This window comes from Amblyomma americanum, chromosome 4 (genome assembly GCF_052857255.1).
Source record: "Amblyomma americanum isolate KBUSLIRL-KWMA chromosome 4, ASM5285725v1, whole genome shotgun sequence".
Taxonomy (NCBI): Eukaryota; Metazoa; Arthropoda; class Arachnida; order Ixodida; family Ixodidae; genus Amblyomma; species Amblyomma americanum.
Genome location: NC_135500.1, coordinates 155,372,082 through 155,392,680, shown reverse-complemented (window position 1 = coordinate 155,392,680; position 20,599 = coordinate 155,372,082). Strand labels below are relative to the sequence as shown.

Below are 20,599 nucleotides of genomic sequence, written 5' to 3'. Positions count from 1 at the left end.
ATACCAAACCCGTTCAGTGTGAAGTGAGGTGTTGTCAGCAGATATTCCGTCCTTCAGCGAGAGCGAGGCGTCGTGCTGGGCCCTTTCCTTGTGCTTCATCCTAGGGCACCGCCATTCGTCCGGCTGCTCTGCCTGAACGGTTCTGTAGAGCTACCGAGCTTCTGCAGTTCTACGTTCTCCAAGCAGCGCGGAAGCCAGAATAGCTCAACTTTCATGCTGCTTGTTTCCGGGTGGAACATCATGCATTTCAGGATGGGAAGTAGTTTCGATACGTTCTGCGATATCCGAATGGCCTTCTCAGCTCAAGTCCGCAGTAATATCATCGAATGGGTATGAACGCGGTAGGTCGGGATTGTGTACGTGTTAAATGTAAAATAGGATAAATTTTTCGGGCTCCTGTTGAGGAAATGTGTACCAGTCGATATTAACTGGGAGGCAAAGACACGGTAGAGTCGGCGATTTGACTTCGTGTCGTCTACCAGCCGGCGAAGCTCTGCACGTGGCTAAGCTCATTCCAACGTACAAAGGGCAAAAAACATGTCTAGAACGACAGAACTGTGCGTTCCGCAGCTCCCAAAGCCGCTGCGACCAAGAAGAAAAAAAACTGCGATGAAATCATCTGAGTTTAACTGCACATGCTAACATCCAGCCCACTTTTAACCAAATGTTGTCGCTAGATATCGCGTTTTCAGCCAGAAACACGTCCAGAACGTGTTCTAGACAAGCGTTTGGCCATCTGTACGTATCTTCCAATGCTGGGCGATCTTGTGAGGTGAAATTTCCTTCGGTGAGCTTCACAGCACTCAGGAAAATATGGCGAGTCAATGAGCCAGTATGCACCGAAATAGGTACGGGCCTCCCACATTGGAGTTGGACGGACGGACGGACGGATGGATCGGACGGATGGATGGATGGATAGATCGGACGGACGGACGGACGGACGGACGGACGGACGGACGGATGGATGGATGGATGGATGGATGGATGGATGGATGGATGGATGGATGGATGGATGGACGGACGGACGGACGGACGGACGGACGGACGGACGGACGGACGGACGGACGGATGGATGGATGGATGGATGGATGGATGGATGGATGGATGGATGGATGGATGGATGGATGGATGGATGGATGGATGGATGGATGGATGGATGGATGGATGGATGGATGGATGGATGGATGGATGGATGCGGCTGAACCCACAATCGGGCGGCGGCTCACACTACCTATCTATAGTCGTGACTCGTAACATTTCACTCTTGCCCTGATTTTAGCCACCAGTCAGATAACCTTCGCTAGGTTATTTCTACTAAACTTGATCACATGACAACGGCGGTAGCCGACCGCCTCTGGCCGCCTGCATGAAGGCAGCTTCCAGCACACCCAAAGCACACCAAACATTCGTCTCTAAATTTAATTTCCAGCATAGTTTTTTTTTCCTTCTCTCGAAGATCCTCGTGAAAATATATCTTCAAGGTAGGTCCCCTCCGAGCGTACAGAAGCTACTTCGTTTCATGAGATAAGACACAAAAGTAGAGTCGGAAATTTTTGGTTAAGAAAAGAGAAGCTCCGCTGAGACAAAGTTGCGTTTAGCGTGTCGTCCACTTCCTCTTAGCCCTGTGATCGCGTTGTGTTTTCTATTCTTATAAGACGAACGCCGATTTGCCCAAGTTTCTGCCTTAACGTAGAAGAGAGAGCTCTGGCGTCCTACACTCGTGAGAGGAGAAATGGCCGCACGTTTCAGGGACTTGCTGCAGCACGAGGCACGACAACGAATACACTTACGGAAAAATAAAACTGACCGCGCAGCAAGTCCCGAGTGTCAAAGGAGCGTACCATGGTCAAGGTCTGCGCCTACACATTGTCCGCCCTTAGCGCTGTAGCTGTTAGTAGCGCGCTGCCGTTGAAAAGGCGGCCGCTTTTAGAGAGATAATTTTCTCCCGTGATGCCGCGCGCTTAATTGCGGCTGCTTTCACGAGCCAACTGGGTGCGGCAGTTTCCCATTGTGTACCTTCTTCGGAACGTTGCGTGCCCGAGGCGGTAAAGCCCGCGAATGGGCCCATTCAATTTCCCCCGCTGGCTTCCGAGCCCAGCGCACGCCAAGCGGCGCGTAACGCGTCCAAGCTCTGGCGCTGCCTCCGCAGCTGCGCCTCTTTCTTCTTTCTCTCTTCGCCGCGCAGTCTGGCGTTGCGCAACCGGCATCGTCGGCGGCAGCAGCCGTTCGAACCCGGACGCTGAGCTCGCACGCCGCGCCGCGAGCAGCAGCAGGAAGCCCCCCCGCGGCGAAAAAGAAGAAGCCAGCCGGCCTCGGGTGTCGCCTCGCTGCCGACGGAGGCGCCGTGTTACCTCCGTCATCCCGTGTGTTCATAGTCTTGGAAGCCCACGAGCCAGCTGCGCTCGTCAGCCACCGAATCGGACGCGTGTCCGTCGCCTCGGGTCTCGGCCGGTGAGTGCTTGATCCGCTGCCATTGCCTGTCGCCGTGCTCTCCGCCCGGAGGAGCTTAAGCCCCGCGCCTGGCACTAAGCCGGTGCGCCTGAAAGCTTCTCGACGCAGGGATTCACGCATAGCGCACGCACGCGCTCTACCCCTATGCACAGGCGACGCGCTGGGACACGGCGAAGAGCAGGGCTCGCGTATGATTGAGCGCGCTGCCTGCAGTTGGTGCCACGAAAGCGTAAAAGGAAGGCCTTGAGGCGCAACTTGATCTGCCATACTCGCGATATTCATTTAACAACTGGGCCTCGCGGCGATTATGTAATACAGCCGAGAAGTGGACCGTATTTCCTTCGTCATTTTTGTCACACAGCTTATCGTCCTTATCGAATCTCGTTCGCAGCCGCGTCAGCCGAGTTTCTCCTGAATGAATCTGCACCAACGTATACGTCTGCTGAACGGAAGAGCGATGGTGGTTATGATGATATTTCCTCTGTCGCTTGCGTGAGCCCCTCGCGTGCCAGGTCATTGTCCTGAGCACTACGTCAGCAGTGCTGAGGGGATCGGCAGGAAGGCGCCTCTGCTTGCTGGCGGCGCTTTGAAATTAGCACACGCGGTTCGCGCCGGATGTTGATTACGCACAGCTTGCCGCCTCGCTTCCCGAGCACGCCCGTGGACTGCGATGCCGCCTGGGCCGGCTTCCTCGCCAAGGCGCTCGCGGTCAGGCTGCCGTCCTGGGGCGTAGGTGGCTGCAGGTTTTTTACACCGTTCTGGCAGCCCTTCGTGCACATATATTCATGGCTTGTTATACGCACTTGGGGCTCCCTGCACGCTGGACCTATTGCCACGAATGTGTTCCGTTCCATTTCCTTCCATGTGTTCAGTGTCCTTCTTAGTTTGGAGGCAAGAAATGTGAGAGTAGGGGGCGCATACAGGGACACACTAGCTTGGGCGTTCTTGAGTCGGAAGCTTTCGACAATGTGTGTTGTTGGCGTTGACTGACAGAAAAACTGCGTCACGTGGGGAGAATTTACGGCACGTGTCATTCTACTCGCAACATTTTTCGAGTTTGAATCTATTCCTATTCGAAGCCTGTTTTCTTACGCCGTATTCTTCTTCTGGTTGAGGGACCTGCTGTACTGAAGGAATCGATGAGCAATGTTTAAAAAGAAAAAAAATACTTTGGCGACGCGCTTAAGTCACCTAAACATTTTAATGGCCTCACTATGCAGCAATTTTTCAAGGAAGAAATTTCCTGTTGACTGTTCAAATACGCTTTCTAAAAATAATGTTTAAAAAAAATGCAGACACATTTACATTGACCAAGCATGTTTTTTTCCATGTTCCATTTTTGGAACGTTGGTGTTTCTCGTATACAGAATGCTAATGTCGTCTGAAACAGTTTTTATATTCTCTGCAGTGCGAATTTCTTCTTGCTCTCTGAAGACAACGTTATAGCTGCCTACAATATCTTCACAAGTTATACAGAGCAGTTTTAGAGATAAGCCCAATGCTGCATGCACCTCGCCTCACCCTTTGTGCAGCCTTTTCCGTCATCTTTGCCTGGTCGTGAGGCGACACAAACGCTTCGAAACGCCTTTCAGACGCCGCTCGTAGGTGAGAGAGAGCCCGAAGACATGCGACGGATCCAACATACGTAGCATGCGCTTGGGACGCTGCCCACGGACTCGATAACATCCGCAAATCTGTGCCCACTCTTTTCATAGAATGGGGCAGCCTTTACGCCAGCCATCGTAATGTAAAGGAACGAGTATCGCATGTTTTTTTTAATTTTGCAACTGCCAAACGCCAGTGTTTCAAAAAAGGAGCATTTGCATAAAACTCATTGTCAGTAAGATACACACAGGCTTCAGTTCTTTATTTTTTTTCATAAAATCCATTACTTTCGTGTTGCTCAGTTCATTTCAACATTTTTTTTTCGTGCGATAGGGCTCCACAAACACTCGCTTGTTACAAAGCCCAATGCATGTCCTTTTACCAGTAGTAATTCAAATTCTTTAAATCAGTCGACAATAATTATGATAGTTACGATTCTCAGCTAGAAGACTAAGTACTCGATTAAAAGCGAACTGTTTATTAGTCGGCTCGATGGATCTGCAGAGCTGCGTTTAACGTTACTGCCGCGTTTTCATTCGAATGGTCGCGCCTCCCGTTCCCTGGTACGGTGGTACCAGCCTATCGGTGACACCATCCTCAAATAGTACTTTGCTCACGGAACTGGCGGATGGCCTCCTTTCGACAAGTGAGCCCTTTTTTTTGGATTTCACTAGAGATTTTGAGAGAACCATGCCGCTACGCCTAACACCTGCGCTGAGACGCAAACCCGGAACCCTCCCCCGCTCCTGCCGACGGCGGCCACGTGCCGTTGCATGCCACGTGCCGTCACGTTCCATAGGCGCCCACGTGGAGTCGGAGACGCCTCGCTCACTGACTACGGACATTCCCCTACGCGCTTCCGCAACCGAGCAAGCCAATATAATGGACACTCAGCAAAAAGAGAACGCTGCTGAAGACGGCTGAAATTTCTTTCCATACAAGTAGAATCTTACCATCCCCATGCACCCCACGGCTCTTCATCTAGTCGTAATCCTACAGCAGAGTCATCTGAACCTCCCACAGTACAAACACGGCAACAAACCCTCCCCACATCACAGTAAGCCCCAAAGCCCAGTTCTGTTTCGCTATGCCTGATGTACGGTCATCGTGGCGACAACTGCCCTACCAGGTCAGCCGTTTCCAGATGTCCTAACTGCACGAGAGAACTCAAAAAGCCAGAACACCAATGCTTTCCCCTCTGCCTGCACTGCGGCGGAGATCATAGGGCCAATGACCCCAGCTGCCAAATCAACTGACAACAAAACACCTTAAGCAGTCGGAACGAGCCTATACTTACAACGCATCTAACGGCAAAACCAACAGCAGCCTCTGCTTTATTGTAGAGCACCAACTACGCGACGTCTCCCGATTTCCATCGAGAGTAACCCGCCTTATCTTCGCACGAACAGCCATCGCAAACAACGCAGACGCAGCAGCCTCAGAAGCAGAAGCAAAAAGACAAGCAGACTAACGCACCACTGTCACAGACAACGGCATCGGCAAGTGCTGCTGAGAGCATGCAACGACCGGCCTCGAGCAAAAACCCTGCGCACAGCCCAGAATCCAGGAAAGCCGATACGCCCGAGGCGACTGGTACGCCATTCATCCCTCCTTAAATTCAACAACCCGAATCCTTCAATTCCCCTACCTGACAAGCTCTACAGCCCTCCTTCACGCAGCACCATAATAGCAATAAGGCACCCAACACACTAGTTCCCTCACGGCACCATCAATACTCGAATATCGTATGAACGCAATCAGATAACCTGTTAACACGTTTCGAAAGCATTGAGCAGAAGCTCGACCGGCTCAGCGACATTGTCGACAACCTTTCCTCAGCTTACGAACGCTACGAAACACGCCTGACTCCGCTAGAACAACGAGTAGTCCGCATGCTTCAAAGCCTTCTCCCTATATGAAGACTCTGGCTGCGAAGACATCGAGTACATTGCCCCATCTCGAAAACGCCAACTTCCTGACGACCAAATCGACACCCGCAGCACCCGGGCTAAGGCCTCAACGATAACTAACCCGTGCCATAAGTAAGTGACCGGCGCTTTTACATTTGGCAGTGGAAGTGCGGTGGTGTCGATAACAAAAGGGTAATAATGACTGAGTAATTCCTGAAATCAAAAAAGACCCCCATGTTACCTCTCCAATAGACAAAGATTACCTACAAAGCTGCACACTCGGCGAGCAACGAACAGCAGCGACCAATAATTTCGACGTAGGTAAAGCATAACATAAAACACTGCACCGGAACAGCACCAGACAGTTTATCAAAGTATGTCCTAATAGCTACAATTTATGCGGAGGACACCAAATGAACTTTCAAGCTACGCAGCGTATGCAATCCACCCAAGTCTACCCACAACCTTAGTCACATCTTCAAGAACTCTAAACACGATGAGAAGACATTATCCGGGAGTTTAATGCACTGACCACTTCACTGCGGTGGCTCAGTGGTTAGGGCGCTCGGCTGCTGATCCGGAGTTCCCGGGTTCAAACCGAACCGCGGCGGCTGTGTTTTTATGGAGGCAAAACGCTAAGGCGCCCATGTGCTGTGCGATGTCTGTGCACGTTAAAGATCCCCAGGTGGTCGAAATTATTCCGGAGCCCTCCACTACGGCACCTCTCTCTTCCTTTCTTCTTTCACTCCCTCCTTTATTCCTTCCCTTACGGCGCGGTTCAGGTGTCCAACGATGTATGAGACAGATACTGCGCCATTTCCTTTCCCCCAAAACCAATTATTATTATTATTATTATTATTATTATTATTATTATTATTATTATTATTATTATTATTATTATTATTATTATTATTATTATTATTATTATTATTATTATTATTATTATCATTAATATTATTATTATTATTATTATTATTATTATTATTATTATTATTATTATTATTATTATACTGTGCGAGCGAAAAGAGGAGCAGATTGCAGGAATAAAACATGACCAAATTTCAGTACAGAATCCACAACACTCCGGGCGCAACAACTCGCACACGACTGCACAGCCAAGCTCCTACCACCCCGGAGCTCATGTTGCACAAAGGACGATACGCTACGACTTAGGAGAACAGCCACGAAAACTTAACTAGCCGCCACGACATAAAATTTTGAGGGCACTTAAGTCTTCTTACATGGAGGATTGCGAAAGCATGTCTTTGATCTTGATTTTTCTTACTCATAATGTGGAGTGTGGCGTTTCGTCATTTCCGGTTGCGGCAGACTATACCTGTTAGTCATTTCCGGTTACGACGTATCACGACATTTCGACCTTTCCGGCTATGACACACAACACTTCGTAGTTTCCGGTTACGACACATTACATCACTTCGGCATTCCATTTTCGACATACTGCCCCACTTGCCATCTGTCCGTACCCGTCTCAAGCCAGCCTCCAGCTTGACTGAAACATGTAAGCTGTATGCGAAGAGAAATGCTATGACACTACCCGGAACGCTGCAAGAAGAACTGCTGCTCAAATTTTTTGTGCGTATATGGTGGGGAATACTGTCACCACATTAAAATCAGCCAGTACATGCCATCGCTGGTATTACATCTTCACCTTCACCAATTTTGAGCCTCATTGAGTCAATTAAATCTGACGTATAAGGTCATGTGAGAGGTACCACTTCCTGTGAACACATTTTGCGGACACTGTCTGCGGACAACTTCTGTTGACGGCTTTTCATTCGCATGAGCCATATAATGCTTTAGCATTAATAAGCCTCACCATGCGCATGACGCCCCAAAAGCGCCTAATTACGGTCGCTTCACAGATTGGGAAAAATTTTCGAAAGCTGAGACAGAATATCACGCACACTGGACCCTTATAGGCACGTGGAATAGAGTACTCGTAGAAGCAAATCGCTAAGGCGCCTGTGTGCTGTGCGATGTCAGTGCACGTTAAAGATCCCCAGGCGGTCAAAATTTTTCCGGAGCCCTTCACTACGGCACCTCTTTCTTCCTTGCTCTTTTCACTTCCTCCTTTATACCTTTCCTTACGGCGCGGTTCAGGTGTCCAACGATATATGAGACAGATACTGCGCCATTTTATTCCCCCCCCCCCAAAAAAAAACAAAATTATTATTATTAGCCACAGGCACGCACACAACTTCACCGCTTGCAGACAAAGCCGAACCGCACCTCAAATGCGTCTGAAAAAAAAAAAACAACGCAGAAAGCTTTTGCGAGCCTTAGCCAAGCGATCGTATAAAAAACTGCCTCGTAAAAGTGTAGGTGATATAACAGCAGCAGCCAGCGGAGCAGCAAACAGCGTCTGATGGCGCCTGATTTTGCCACCGCAGATAAACCACACGTGGACGCAGGAGAACAACACCCGCCTGTCATCGATAAGACTGGCATCTGTGGATCGTCGCCAGGGGGAGCAGCGTTATAGGAACTGGACACATCGTAGGATGCGGTCACTTGGCAGCAGCAGGGCAGCAAAGAACACCGTCTGATTGCGTCTCATTTTGTCACCGCAGGTTGGATTCGATTTTTCTGTCCGTGCTTTTGTTCTTGTAGATTTCGTAGCCTTGCTGCTGGCAGTGTTAGGTCTGCGGTACTTTGAGTCAGTCTTGAGTGCACTTGACCTCTTTCTGTGACATGAAAGAAGCTCTTGACTTTCAGAATGCTAAGCTTGAAGACGCCAGAAGGAGAAACGAACTTGAGAAGGAAAACGCTGCACTGAAAAAAACCCAAATAATCTCTTACAGATTGCCTGAGCGCTAAAAAACAACTTCAAGACCTTGAGCGACGAATGGTGGCGAGCAAGCGATACTCTAGGCGCTACGACATTGAGATAAAAGGGGTGCAGAAGGAGGAAAATGAGGGCCTCATGAAGATAGCGTGCCAAGTAAGCACAACACTAAACGAACCGGTGACACCGAGTGGCATTGAGGTCTGCTGCAGAGTCAAACCACGGGAGCAGTCTGCTTGTCCTAACATTGTCGTCTAGTTTAGGAACAAGTCCGCTGGTGAATCCTTGCTTCAGAAGTCTAGAAAAACGAGACTTACAATGCAGAATCTTGTTTCTCTTCTAAAACTTCTATCTATGTAAATAAACAGCTCTGCCCAGCTGTCAAGAATTGCTGGTCATAACAGTTGTCAAGTAAAAGACCCATGGGTAGAAATTCGTGTGGACAAACGACGGTGGATTCTTCGCCCCTTGCGATGAAGGATCCACGAACTTCCTCGTAAGAAATGGGCGTGATGTTCACGCCATCGTGTACGTGGACCTCATCGTGAACTTTTCGTACATGTACACTTACGATGACCTTACAACCCGATGATGTGAACCATGCCATTACTTGTGAGAAAATTACGGGTCTCAAAAATGATCTTTTGAAAATTTTTTCGATAAATTTAATTTCGAATGTAATGCTGTAATGCTTACGGGGTCTGGGTTTGCATCAGACTTTGAGTTCTTGACGGATTCATGCTACGATACATTCCATTTAAACCGGCCCCAACAGCGTGGTAGAGGAGTATTGTTGAATATCTATAATAGCGTTCAGTACGATTTATATGAACAACTGTCATTTATCTATGCCAATACAGAATGTATTTATTTCACAAGTGAGAAATACCTAATCGCTTCAATTTATCATCCGCCTGAAAGTAGCATTGGTATCTTCTTCACATATCTAGAAAAAATTTTAGACAGTGCAAATCAATCTGGTCTATCATTACTTTTAGGGGGAGATTTCAATATCGGTATGCTACATTCCTCTCCGGCACATCGCTTCTAAATAGTTTTATAGTCGCATAATTTCACTTATGAAATTATGACCGCTACTTGAGTCACAACCAACACGCAGATACTAATTACCTTTTTATCACAAACGTACCTACTCAGGAAATTTTTAATGATGTGATCGAGTCGGACTTAAGCATGCATCATTTTTCTATTCTTCAAAAAACCTGTAAACCGAAATAAATTTGGGCCTTACTTAAAGAGAGAAAATCAAATCGTTAATAAAAAAATTGTTTTTGATCAAAAAATACCTAGTTTAAACTGGCACACTGTTTACCAGGCGCCAGCACCTGTCGACGCGTATGAAAAATTTCTCCGGTTGTTCTCACAAGTATATTTTGAATACTTACGAATACTTATGAATAAATACGAAAGCACTTAAGCCGTGGATATCTAGCGAGTGCCTTCGAACGACAGAACTGCCTCGGTGGCTCAGTGGTTATGGCGTTTGGATGCTGACCCGAAAGACGCGGGTTCGATCACAGCCGCGGCATCGAATTTCGATGCAGGCGAAATTCTAGAGGCCCGTGTATTGTGCGATGTCAGCGCCGGTTAAAGAAACCCAGGCAGTCGAAATTTCCGGAGCCCTTCACTACGGCGTCACTCATAGCCTGAGTGACTTTGGGACGCTAAGCCCTCATAAACCAAACCTTAGAAGGGTAGAAAGAAATAAAGAAAACTAACATATTCAATAAGACGCGTGACCCGGCTGACTGGGAGGTACTTAGAAATACCGATATAAAACTAATGCATTTCTTGGACGTGTAAAACAAAACTGTTTCACTTCTTTCAACTTGGCTGTCATAAAAAAAATACACGCCAGCGAGCTCTATCAGCAGAGGAACACACCGCGAAGAGATGCCCGGCTGACCCATCTCGGTGATCTGATGCTCGCCTTATCGCCGACACCAGCGAAGCCGCGCTGCAACCGTCACTGCTCGCCAGAGGCGGTTTCAGTGCCTCGTGCAAGGGTTTCTTGTTTTGCCCGAATCGTGCAGAATAGTTGGCTCTTCGGCGGCTTGCGCTTTCCGCACCGTCAGGAATGACACCATTTTCAGTCTGCGTTACCGCCGTGGTTCGAGCTTCACTTGGCAGAGAGTTTGTTGTGCTGTGGAGTATAAACACTGGTGCATCGGTTCGGTAAGTGCGGTCAAAATTTTGCTTGGCAGAAAGGAACACATTAAAAAAAAAGAATAGCATGCATGTATTTGCTGCGTTGTCTTTATGATAGAAGTAGACGCTCAAAATATAACCCATCGAGGACGACTCAAGCAGAGACAGCCTTATTGTCTATGAAGATTTGTTGAACTTTGTTTTCTCCAGTATAAGAAAGCCAATTTGCGTTGAAGCAAGTGGTCTTCAATTACCCCACTTTCTATGCCGTCGAGCATTTATTCTGCATCGTAAAGACAACGCAGCCAATATATGCATCATCATTATCATCAGCCTGACCGCACCCTCGACAGGCCGAAGGCATCTCCCATGTCTCTCTAATTAACCCTGTCTTTAGAAGTTTGTGGACAAGTACTACACCAGGGTGGCCAAATCCTGTTCTATTGAGGAAATGCGCTGTCTATTTTGGTCACCGAGATCAGGCCGCACCCCAGACCTCGTTATAAAATTCCATCGACACGCGGAGTTTTTTTTTTTTTTCAAACCCGACGGCACAGGTATTCGAATCCCTGTCCTCTTGCACGCGAGGCAGACGCTCTATCTACGCCATCGCTGCACACCTAATACATGCATGCTATTCTTTTTTCATGCGTTCCCTTGACCCAAAAATAATTCTTACCGCACTTGCCAAATAGATGCACGAACGTTTATACTCCACAACGCAACAAAATCGCTGCCAAGTGAAGCGCGAACCACGGCGGTCACGCGGACTGAAAATAGTGCCATTCCTGAGGAGGCAGAAGGCGCGCGCCGGCGAAAGCCACCTTTTCTGCACTATGCGCACGAACAATAAATAAGCCTTTGAATGAAGCATTGAAGGCGCCCCTGGCGAGCAGTGATGGTAGGTAGCAGCGCGGATTCGCTGTTGTCGGCGATAAGGCGAGCATCAGATCATCGAGATGGGTCAAGTCGGATGTGGCGACACATCCTCGCTCTTTGCTGCGCATCTGCCGATAGAGCGCGCTGGCATGCAGTTTTGGCCAGTGTGGCCACAGCTCGCGTGCTCCGTTTTACTTTTGGCGCACTTGTGCGCATGGGATCGCACCGTAAATAAAAGGGTATTAGTGAAGCAAATGAAGAATGCATTTGCGAAGAGTACAGATGGCCCTCCTAGATGACAACAGTTTGGAATGGAAGAAACCATTAGTGACGCTCAGTTTCAATCCTAGGAGCATTGTAAATAAGGTTGATAAGTTCGAACAATTAATTATGACTTATAGGCCAGATATACGAATGATAACGGAAACGTGGCTGCATTCTTCCATACACGACTCTGAAATTGTCCCTGCGTCTTACACCCTCCGTCCGTCTAATAGGGGCAGCCGTGGTGGTGGTGTTACTGTCGCCGTTAAGTAAGGCCTTCCCCTCACGAAAGAGGCAGGCGTAGACTGCATGGTCACGAAAGCGTTTGGTGCACCATTACAATGGGTGACACTACAGTACTAGTCGGCGGCATTTATAGGCGCCCAAACCCATCTGATCTCTTGCAACTGCACGACTATTTCAATTCTAAAATGAAAGAACGCAGTAAACTTAACTTACCAGGAATTTACTGGACCACCCTAACACCTGGAAGCAAGAAAGTGACTAACTGTGAACTGCTTTTAAACTTATTGCTCAGTTTTTCCCTGTTACGGCTTGGGACACAACACTTAGTCATGGTGAGACTAGCTCAGTGCTCGGTCTTTTGTTTGTATCAGGCACGTTAACCCCGGAACTCAGCATCGAAGAAGGTATATGTGACCATGCATTACTTGCGTTAACGTTTTCTTAGATAGGAGAGCAGCATTCGAGAGGCCACAGTGCATAGGCACTTATTGTAACGAAGAATTGTATAATGTCGGGCTGATGACGTGACCATCATCGATTACGTAGAATTAGGTTATAGTGCGAAAGCTTTCCGACTATTAATGATTTATAGCAAAAATTCAAGGAAATGATAAAATATTTTCGAAGAAAGCTTTGCTCCCACCAAGTTGAAAACAATACAACGTAAAACTTCATGGATTACCCGTAATATAATTAACCCAAAGCGAAGGCTGCAGAGAATGCGTAGAAGTAAAAAAATTGTCTGCGGAAATATGTGAACTTTCACGTGTTCTCAGAAAGGAAATTAAAGATGCAAGAGAACAGTTTTTTGCAAGCACTCTGTCAAATTTTATGGCTACGCAACCGCAGAAGTTTTGGCGGTATTTGTCAAAGTCTCATGGTGGTATCTTGAGAATAGAAACTGACGGCCGTATCTTTCAACATAGCGAGCGATTGCAGACTGCTTGAACTCGTACTTCCAATCTCTTTTTAAACGTGTAACTACGGTGAATGTAGCCCCTGCACAGCCCACCACTCACATGTCCGAGGTAGTGATAACGCAAACAGGCGTCCTAAACTGGCTTTTGCAAATCGATCTGAAAAAATCCCCTGGTTCTGACGGTATGTCAAACGTATTTATTAGGCGCTACGCTGAACACATTGTACCATTCTTAAGCGCAATATTTACTGAGTCACTTAAAACAGGTACCGTGCCACAAGACTGTCTACATTCGAAGGCGGTGCCTATTCATAAGGGTGGCAACAAACTGCTGGTATATACATTCCGATTATAGTTAATTTGTTCCTGTCGCAAGGTAATGTACCACATATAGGGGCGCGAGCTTGCGCTCCTATACACATGATTCATAAGGCTATCATAACATACCTGGAAGAAAATAATTTACTCTACAACAGACAATATGGCTTTCGTAAAAAAACTGTCAACTGTTGAAATAACACATGACCTGGCCTCAATACTTTATGCACGACTGCAGGCTGGTGCAATCCTCATAGACTTTGCCAAACCTTTCTATCGTGTTCACCATAGAAAATCGATACTGAAGCCAAAATCAATAGTTATAGATTTTAAAGTAGCATGAATAGAAGCCTACTTATTCAACCGTAAACTGTCAGTCACAATAAACAGTGTCGACTCGGATCACGTGACAGTGCTCTCGGGGGTCCCGCAGGGCTGTTCTTGTCCCCCTACTGTTTCTTGTATTTGTGAATGATATTCATTTGTGTGCACAGCCTGGCGTGACAATGAGACTTTCTCCAGATGATTTCGTAATTTACACAGCTGTGAGCAGCTCTAGTGATAAACCGAAAATACATTAATCTTTACAGAACATTTCTGACTGGTGTGCAGCACGGGAGATGGTAGTTAACAATTCGAAGAAGACGTGTTTAAGCATAAGAAAAAAATTCCTCTGTCCTACAACTTCACGTCGTAGAAAAAGTAAAGTACCTGTGGATTACACTAATCCAAGACCGGGAATGTAACATACACATCGACAACATATGTAGCAGCGCGTTTAAACAGCTCGGGATTATTCACCGCAGACTAGCAATGGCTCCATCACATGTAAAACTAACTGCCTACAAATCATTAGTCCAACCTATACTTGAACCGCAGCGGTGGCCAAGTGGTTGAGCATCCGCCTCGCATGCGGGAGGTGCGGGGTTCGATCCCAAGTGCCGCCGGGTACCCACCGGTGATACAATGGGTACAAGCTTTCCCCTGGTCTGAGGCTTCTTAAGGGTGAAATGTTTGGGAAAGGGTCTTTGACCCCACCTTGAGAAATGGAAAATACCTTGTGTCATGGCGCTCTTTGGACGTAGATGCGTTTGCGCCATAAAAATTCATCATCACCACCAACCTATACTTGAATATACGAGCATAATCTGGGACACTCATCAAGCGTACCTGATCTAAAAGTTAGAAAAAATTCACCCCAAACCACTATGGTTTACATATTCGGAGTACAGAGAAGTGTAACAGCCATGTGGATGAAAACTGGTTGTTGGGGCAAGGAAATGGCGCAGTACCTGTCGCACATATATCGGCGGACACCTGATTCGCGCCGTAAGGGAAGTGATATAGGGGGGACTAAGAGAAGAAAGGAAGAAAGAGGTGCCGTAGTGGAGGGCTCCGGAATAATTTCGGCCACCTGGGGATCTTTAACATGCGCTGACATCGCACAGCACACGGGCGCCTTTGCGTTTCGCCTGCAGCGAAACGCGGCCGCCGCGCCATGTGCCTCAGTGCACTAATTACGACATTGTCTTGCTGTCAGAAAACGGCGGCAATGAAATTCCTTTTCAGCCTTTATGGCAACGGATTAAATACAGTTAAGGAGGATTACTTGAAAACACCCCAACGTCACTCTATTCAAGGTAACCACAATAAATCCATTAGGGCATACTGGGCGCCTTGTGACCCATTTAAATACTCATTTTTTTTTTCGAAGGAAATCGAAACGTGGAATGCGTTATGAAAGGAAATTTTTAACACTTAAAACACTGATGTCTTTCTTTCGAAAAAAGTGAACGTTTTTCGTCCAATAAAATGAGGTTACTTGATTGTGATTCTTAACGACAGTCTCATTGTGTTCCTGTTTTTATTCATGCTTTTTATATGTGCATCTGACTTGACCCACTTCTGTATGAGCCTGAAGAAGGCTCACAGTGATAATAAGTAAAGAAATATAATAAATAAATAAATTCTTTAAAATCATTACTAACCCATAGCAGCGTGTGATTTGGTCTGGTTTAACGTCCCGAAGCGACTCAGGGTATGGGGACGCCGCAGTTGCAGGGTTGCGGAAGTTTCCACCACCTGCGGTTCTTCAACGTGCCACTGACATAGCAGAGTACCCGGGCCTCTAGCACTTCGCCTCCATCGAAATGCAACCGCCGCGGTTGGTATCGAGCCCGCGTCCTCCGTGTCAGCAGCCAAGCACCATAACCATTAAGCCACTGTGGCGGCTTCATATTGTTCGCTACACCATTAACCCCCAACTGTTGCTAGTAATACTGCTACCTAAATGAGGGTTCTGGTGTGTATGCGCACTATCTATTCCAGCTTCGTGATCCGATGGGAACACTTCTGCTCCATTTCAACGCGAGAGCGTTAAGGAGCTCGTGAGGCTGACAAGCCGGCGTCGCCATAGTTTAAAGCTACCGCGGCACCGTTGCGTCATTCGTCCAAGAAAAATTCCAGGAGCACCAGCTGCTCCCAGGTTCCGCAGCTGCTCCCTGAACGCGTGGAACCGCCCCCCTTGCCGCGCGCGGCTGCCGATAAGCGGTTGCGGCCCGATAACGCTATCGCGCCCTGTTCTTAAAGTTGAAGCTTAAGCGTACTCCAAATTTTTGGGGCAGAGAATCAATGTCACGCCGCGGCACTGTCATTGCTGAATGCAGCATTTTCGACCGTTTGGGGGACACGAGACCTGCTGGCAGGCATCCAAGTTATAGCTTGATGTAAAAATTTAAATGTTTCATGTTCACTCCGGAGGTCTACGCAGTCTTTATGCTCCAATATGGCACCTCGAAGCCGAACAATAGTGTCACCCCCCTGAAACGCTGACGATGGCATCAATGACCACAGCCATAGCTAGACTCATTACAGCAGAACTGTCTAATAGTTCACGTGCTCGTTGTGTTTCCTGCGCGCAAACTACGCAGCATGTCTAAAGCTGTGGTTGATCAGTCGCTAAAGAAAGCGCCATGTGTGGTCCTGCCCGGAATTTAATGTTGATGGATTCTGTGAGATCACTCTCCAATGCTAAACGTGTGGCTCATCGGTCAAAGTGACCTTTTCTTGAGCGAGCGCCTCCTTGAGCGCGCGCACGCTTTCAAGTCGTCGGGCAGTTCAAACCTGTCTGTTCACTGCAGGTAAAGTGGTTGCACCGCGCAGCTTGAAAACAAAACAAAAAATTGAAAAGAGCGCCGCAGGGAATATGCGTGCACACGCGGGCTCAGAAAGCCGCAGCAGTCTCAAAGAAGGTACATACCTAACTGTGGCAGTGCTTCGTCAAAGGCTTTACTTGAAAAAGAAATTGCCTACCATGAGCCAAGGTTATCAGCGGTTTATGGGTGTTTTTTTTTTTTTAACGCGGCCTTTCTATCGCGTCTTTGTTGTTGCTTTGATGTTTTATTTCTTTCCCCTAGCCTTCAATTCGCTGGATCGAAACAGAAATTTCAGTCAACGCTGGTGCCATTCGGTGTCGCCTTCGTTCTGATGCACCGCGTTTCCGCTGTAGCCCACTGTTTACACGTCACTCATTGTCACAACTGTCCAGATTTCCTGGGGAGGAAAGAACTCGTCTCGCTCACTGTGTGCCCCTTGCATGTCGCAGCTCTCGATGGCTGTGGATACACGGATGGGCCGCTACCGGACCTTGGGCCTCCTCCTTCCCCTGGTTGCAGGTGAGACTGCTAGCGCCATCTTCCGGCTGCATCCAGTGCTACGATACGCTCTTTTCGCATGCGAGAGGAACGGCACGTCCCTCTGAGAAAGGCCTGTTTTGGCGAGTGCATCTCTCCGCTGATGACGTGCGGAACACGAACGCGCGTCTTGTCGCGTCCTAATTGTCTTCGCGTTCAGGTAATCAGCGTCGCGAAACAGTGTTAAGCACCGCTGTCGACGCTAAAGGCGTGCTCATCAGCCGACACGCTGGGATAAAGGAATGCTGTCGCTGAACTACATAATCAGTCAGTTATCGTCGCCTCAGAGGCTGAGCCAGAGAATGCACTTGCCAGCAGTCCAGATTTCTGCTTTCTGCGGAAGTATGCCGGTCGAGAAACTAGGCGCTCTCACACCAACCTGCTTCATTAAGTACTGTCTGCTTGTTCTACTTGAGTATGTGAAAGCAGGTGCGTCTGCGAGTCTCCTGCTCAAAGAGCTCGGAAGCGCGAATGCTGATCGTGCGTAAGTGTGCGGTTAGCCGCGGCTCCATTTTTTTATACCTTCCCGTCTTGCGCAGCTCTCGCCCGTGCCAGCAGTGAAAGCCGGCTTCGAGTCTCCACTCACGACCTGGAGTGGAGGCTTGGAGAGGGGTCCGGACTTCGTGTCTTCCTCGAGTAAGTCCGCACCTCACCGAACGCTGCCAGCAGAGGTCAACTTGTGCACGGCCCCGTGTGCTTTCTTTTTCCGCTACGCTGCGGCGAAGTCACGTCGCCTCGTTCTGCTGCCACGATGTTTGTTTCGAGTTACTGAATACTCGGGCTACATCGCTTGCTTTTGGCAGTTAACGTCAGAGCTCTTTGATATTACCTGTGCGATATTAAGGGGTAAAAGAAGCCAAAAAGAGAAAGGTTTTCAGAAGACAATTACGACATACGGTAATAGCCTTTATTTGCCGCTTCCAGATGGCGCCACTATCCATATAAGCACCTGGAAAAGCACTGAAACTAGTCACTTTTTGAAGAGGAGTTTCGCAACTGGTATAATCTAAGAGCTCTGGTCAACGTCGGTTCCCATAAAAAAGTAGATAATCGAAATCAGCATGCTACACCCGCCAGTGTTGCGTCTGCATGGTGGCCCTATACGCCTGATTCCTAAGCGGCAGCTGGTCACTTGATTATCTGCCGCCGCGATAACAACGGTTTCAATCGCGTGTCGTGTCTGCACACTCATGAGAACGATTTGTCCGCAGCGCACACCCGAAACAGAGGGCGAGTGTGGCCTCCGTGTCGAGTACTGTCGACTGAGCGTAGGTCTATACGTGCGTAGTTTGGCCATTCTTGCTGCGCGGAGGGTAGCTGAAAACCCGGCCTTTTAATACACCTCGCAGTTCACTTTGTCGTATAGTATCAGTACAGCACGGGCTACTGTCATAACCCCCGTAATTATTTTCTCGTGTTCATGTTACACTGACGCGTTTACGACATCTACGACTGCAGAAAAACATCTACCACAGAGTATTCTCTGTTCATTTGCTTCCTTTTATTTTTTGCGCACGTGTAGTGCTTCAGATGGCGCTTTGTAGCAGAACAGCTCTAGCTAATTAGCCGCCGCGGTGGCTCAGTGGTTGTGGCGCTCGGCTGCTGACCCGAAAGAAGCGGGTTCGATCCTGGCCGCGGCGGCCGAATTTCTATGGAGGCGTAATTCTAGAGGCCCGTGTACTGTTCAATGTCAGTGTACGTTAAAGAGCCCCAGGTGGTCGAAATTTCCGGAGCCCTTCACTACGGCGTCCCTCATAGCCTCAGTCGCTTTGGGACGTTAGACCCCCATAAACAAAGCCCTAGCTAATCTTGTTTCGCAACCTGCGCATGCCCTTAATCAAAATGCTCTCTGCCTGCTCCAACGCAAGCGGGGCTGGAGGCCTGCAGTGTTGCATTCTGCTTGAGTAGCAGCAAAATTACTGGCGCCTCGTTGAAAGCGTTTATGATGATGGTGTTTTATTTTTCCTCTTCACGATTTTGTGCGTTGAATTCACAGTGAGAAAACAACTAAATTTTTACAGTGAGAGCTGTTATGCGAAGTATTTCATGCTCTCGTTTGGGGGTTGGGTCAAAAGTGTATATGCAAGCAGTTTGAAGCGCCCTCGACCTCCTGTACAAGCAATAGCGACGGAATATGTATACGCTCTGTTTCTGTGGCACTTTCACAGGGCAGAACAACGCGGTGCTTATGCGAACATCCGAAAGCGCACATATATAAAATGTTGAGTAAACAGCCAGTTTTCAAAACGATGTGATGTTGATGTCGCGCGTGTGCGCAGCCCACCGCTGAACGAGACGGTGTCGGTGAGCCTGGTTGCATCCAAGGGCGACGACCTGCTGGCCGACCCCCTGAGCCACCACGACATCACCGACGAAGGCCTCTGGCTCAACCTGAGCGCCCGCAAGGCCGGCTACGCAGTGCTGCACCTTAACGCCTCACGGTCTAACGTCGAGTATGTGGTGCCTCTTGTGATCCATGCATTTTGCGTTAAAGCATGCTCTCGCAGTCAACAGAGCGGTCAGCCACGGCGCTCAAGCGAACGCGACGAAGGCGGCCCAAGCGTCCTGGCGACGCCGGAGAGGTGTTCTCAGCGATGAGCACCTGTAAGCGCATCTGCTGTGGTTGTTAGATGACGGAGTTCTTTTTTTTTTTTATGGCGGAATGGCATCTGCGGCCAAAGAGCGCCATGCCACAAGGTATTTTTCGTCTTCTCAAGGTTGGGTCAAACTCTCATTACCCAAGCATTTCACCCTGATTAAACCGATCACCAGGCTAGGGGAAGCTTGTACCCATTGTATCACTGATGGGTACCTGGCGACGCTGGGGATCGAACCCCCACGCGAGGCGGATGCTGAATCACTAGACCACCGCTGCGGTAGCTGCTGTATTATTGACCGTCGTTATTGGCCGTTTGTGAGAAAAGGGCGCATTGTCGTCGGGCATGCTTGTGAGCACATTTAAAAGTCAACTTTATTTCAGCATCCAACCGTCCACTGGACAGGAGTGATGTTGAGGGGGGGGGGGGGGGGGGGGAAGCAAAAAGCCTTAAAGAAGGCTTGACAATGCCCGCACCCCGTGCACATGATAGCGACGCAGTTGTGACATAAAAAGGTGTATGCAAATTAAAAGAGAAAAAACAAAGAAAATGGAACAAAATACACGTGTCAGCAAAAATTAAACTCACGGCGAGTACAATTTCACTTCATGCACGAAAAAGAAACAATATATGGATACAAGGGTTTACACTACAGAAACTTAGGACAAATTCGTGCTCATTTTTTGCACACTGTAATAACAGAAAAATGTCAAGGCAATAACAGTGCAAGGAGCAAAAAAAAA

The 20,599-nt window shown here is 48.2% G+C and overlaps 1 protein-coding gene across 2 annotated transcripts in view; it reads left to right on the top strand.

Annotated features, from left to right (window-relative positions):
* Positions 1 to 2,197: 2,197 nt before the first annotated feature.
* The window catches only part of LOC144128570 (cystinosin-like), a 32,038-nt gene continuing 13,636 nt past the window's right edge, over positions 2,198 to 20,599 (top strand). Inside the window, exons 1-5 of one of the 2 annotated variants that reach the window (XM_077662066.1) lie at positions 2,221 to 2,451; positions 8,378 to 8,557; positions 17,172 to 17,241; positions 17,799 to 17,895; positions 19,539 to 19,712. In XM_077662066.1, coding sequence (XP_077518192.1) covers positions 17,178 to 17,241; positions 17,799 to 17,895; positions 19,539 to 19,712 — 335 coding nt within the window. In that variant the 5' untranslated portion in view covers positions 2,221 to 2,451; positions 8,378 to 8,557; positions 17,172 to 17,177. Of the gene's footprint in view, positions 2,452 to 8,377; positions 8,558 to 17,171; positions 17,242 to 17,798; positions 17,896 to 19,538; positions 19,713 to 20,599 lie in introns of both variants that reach the window. The other variant, XM_077662065.1, reaches the window with a different exon arrangement.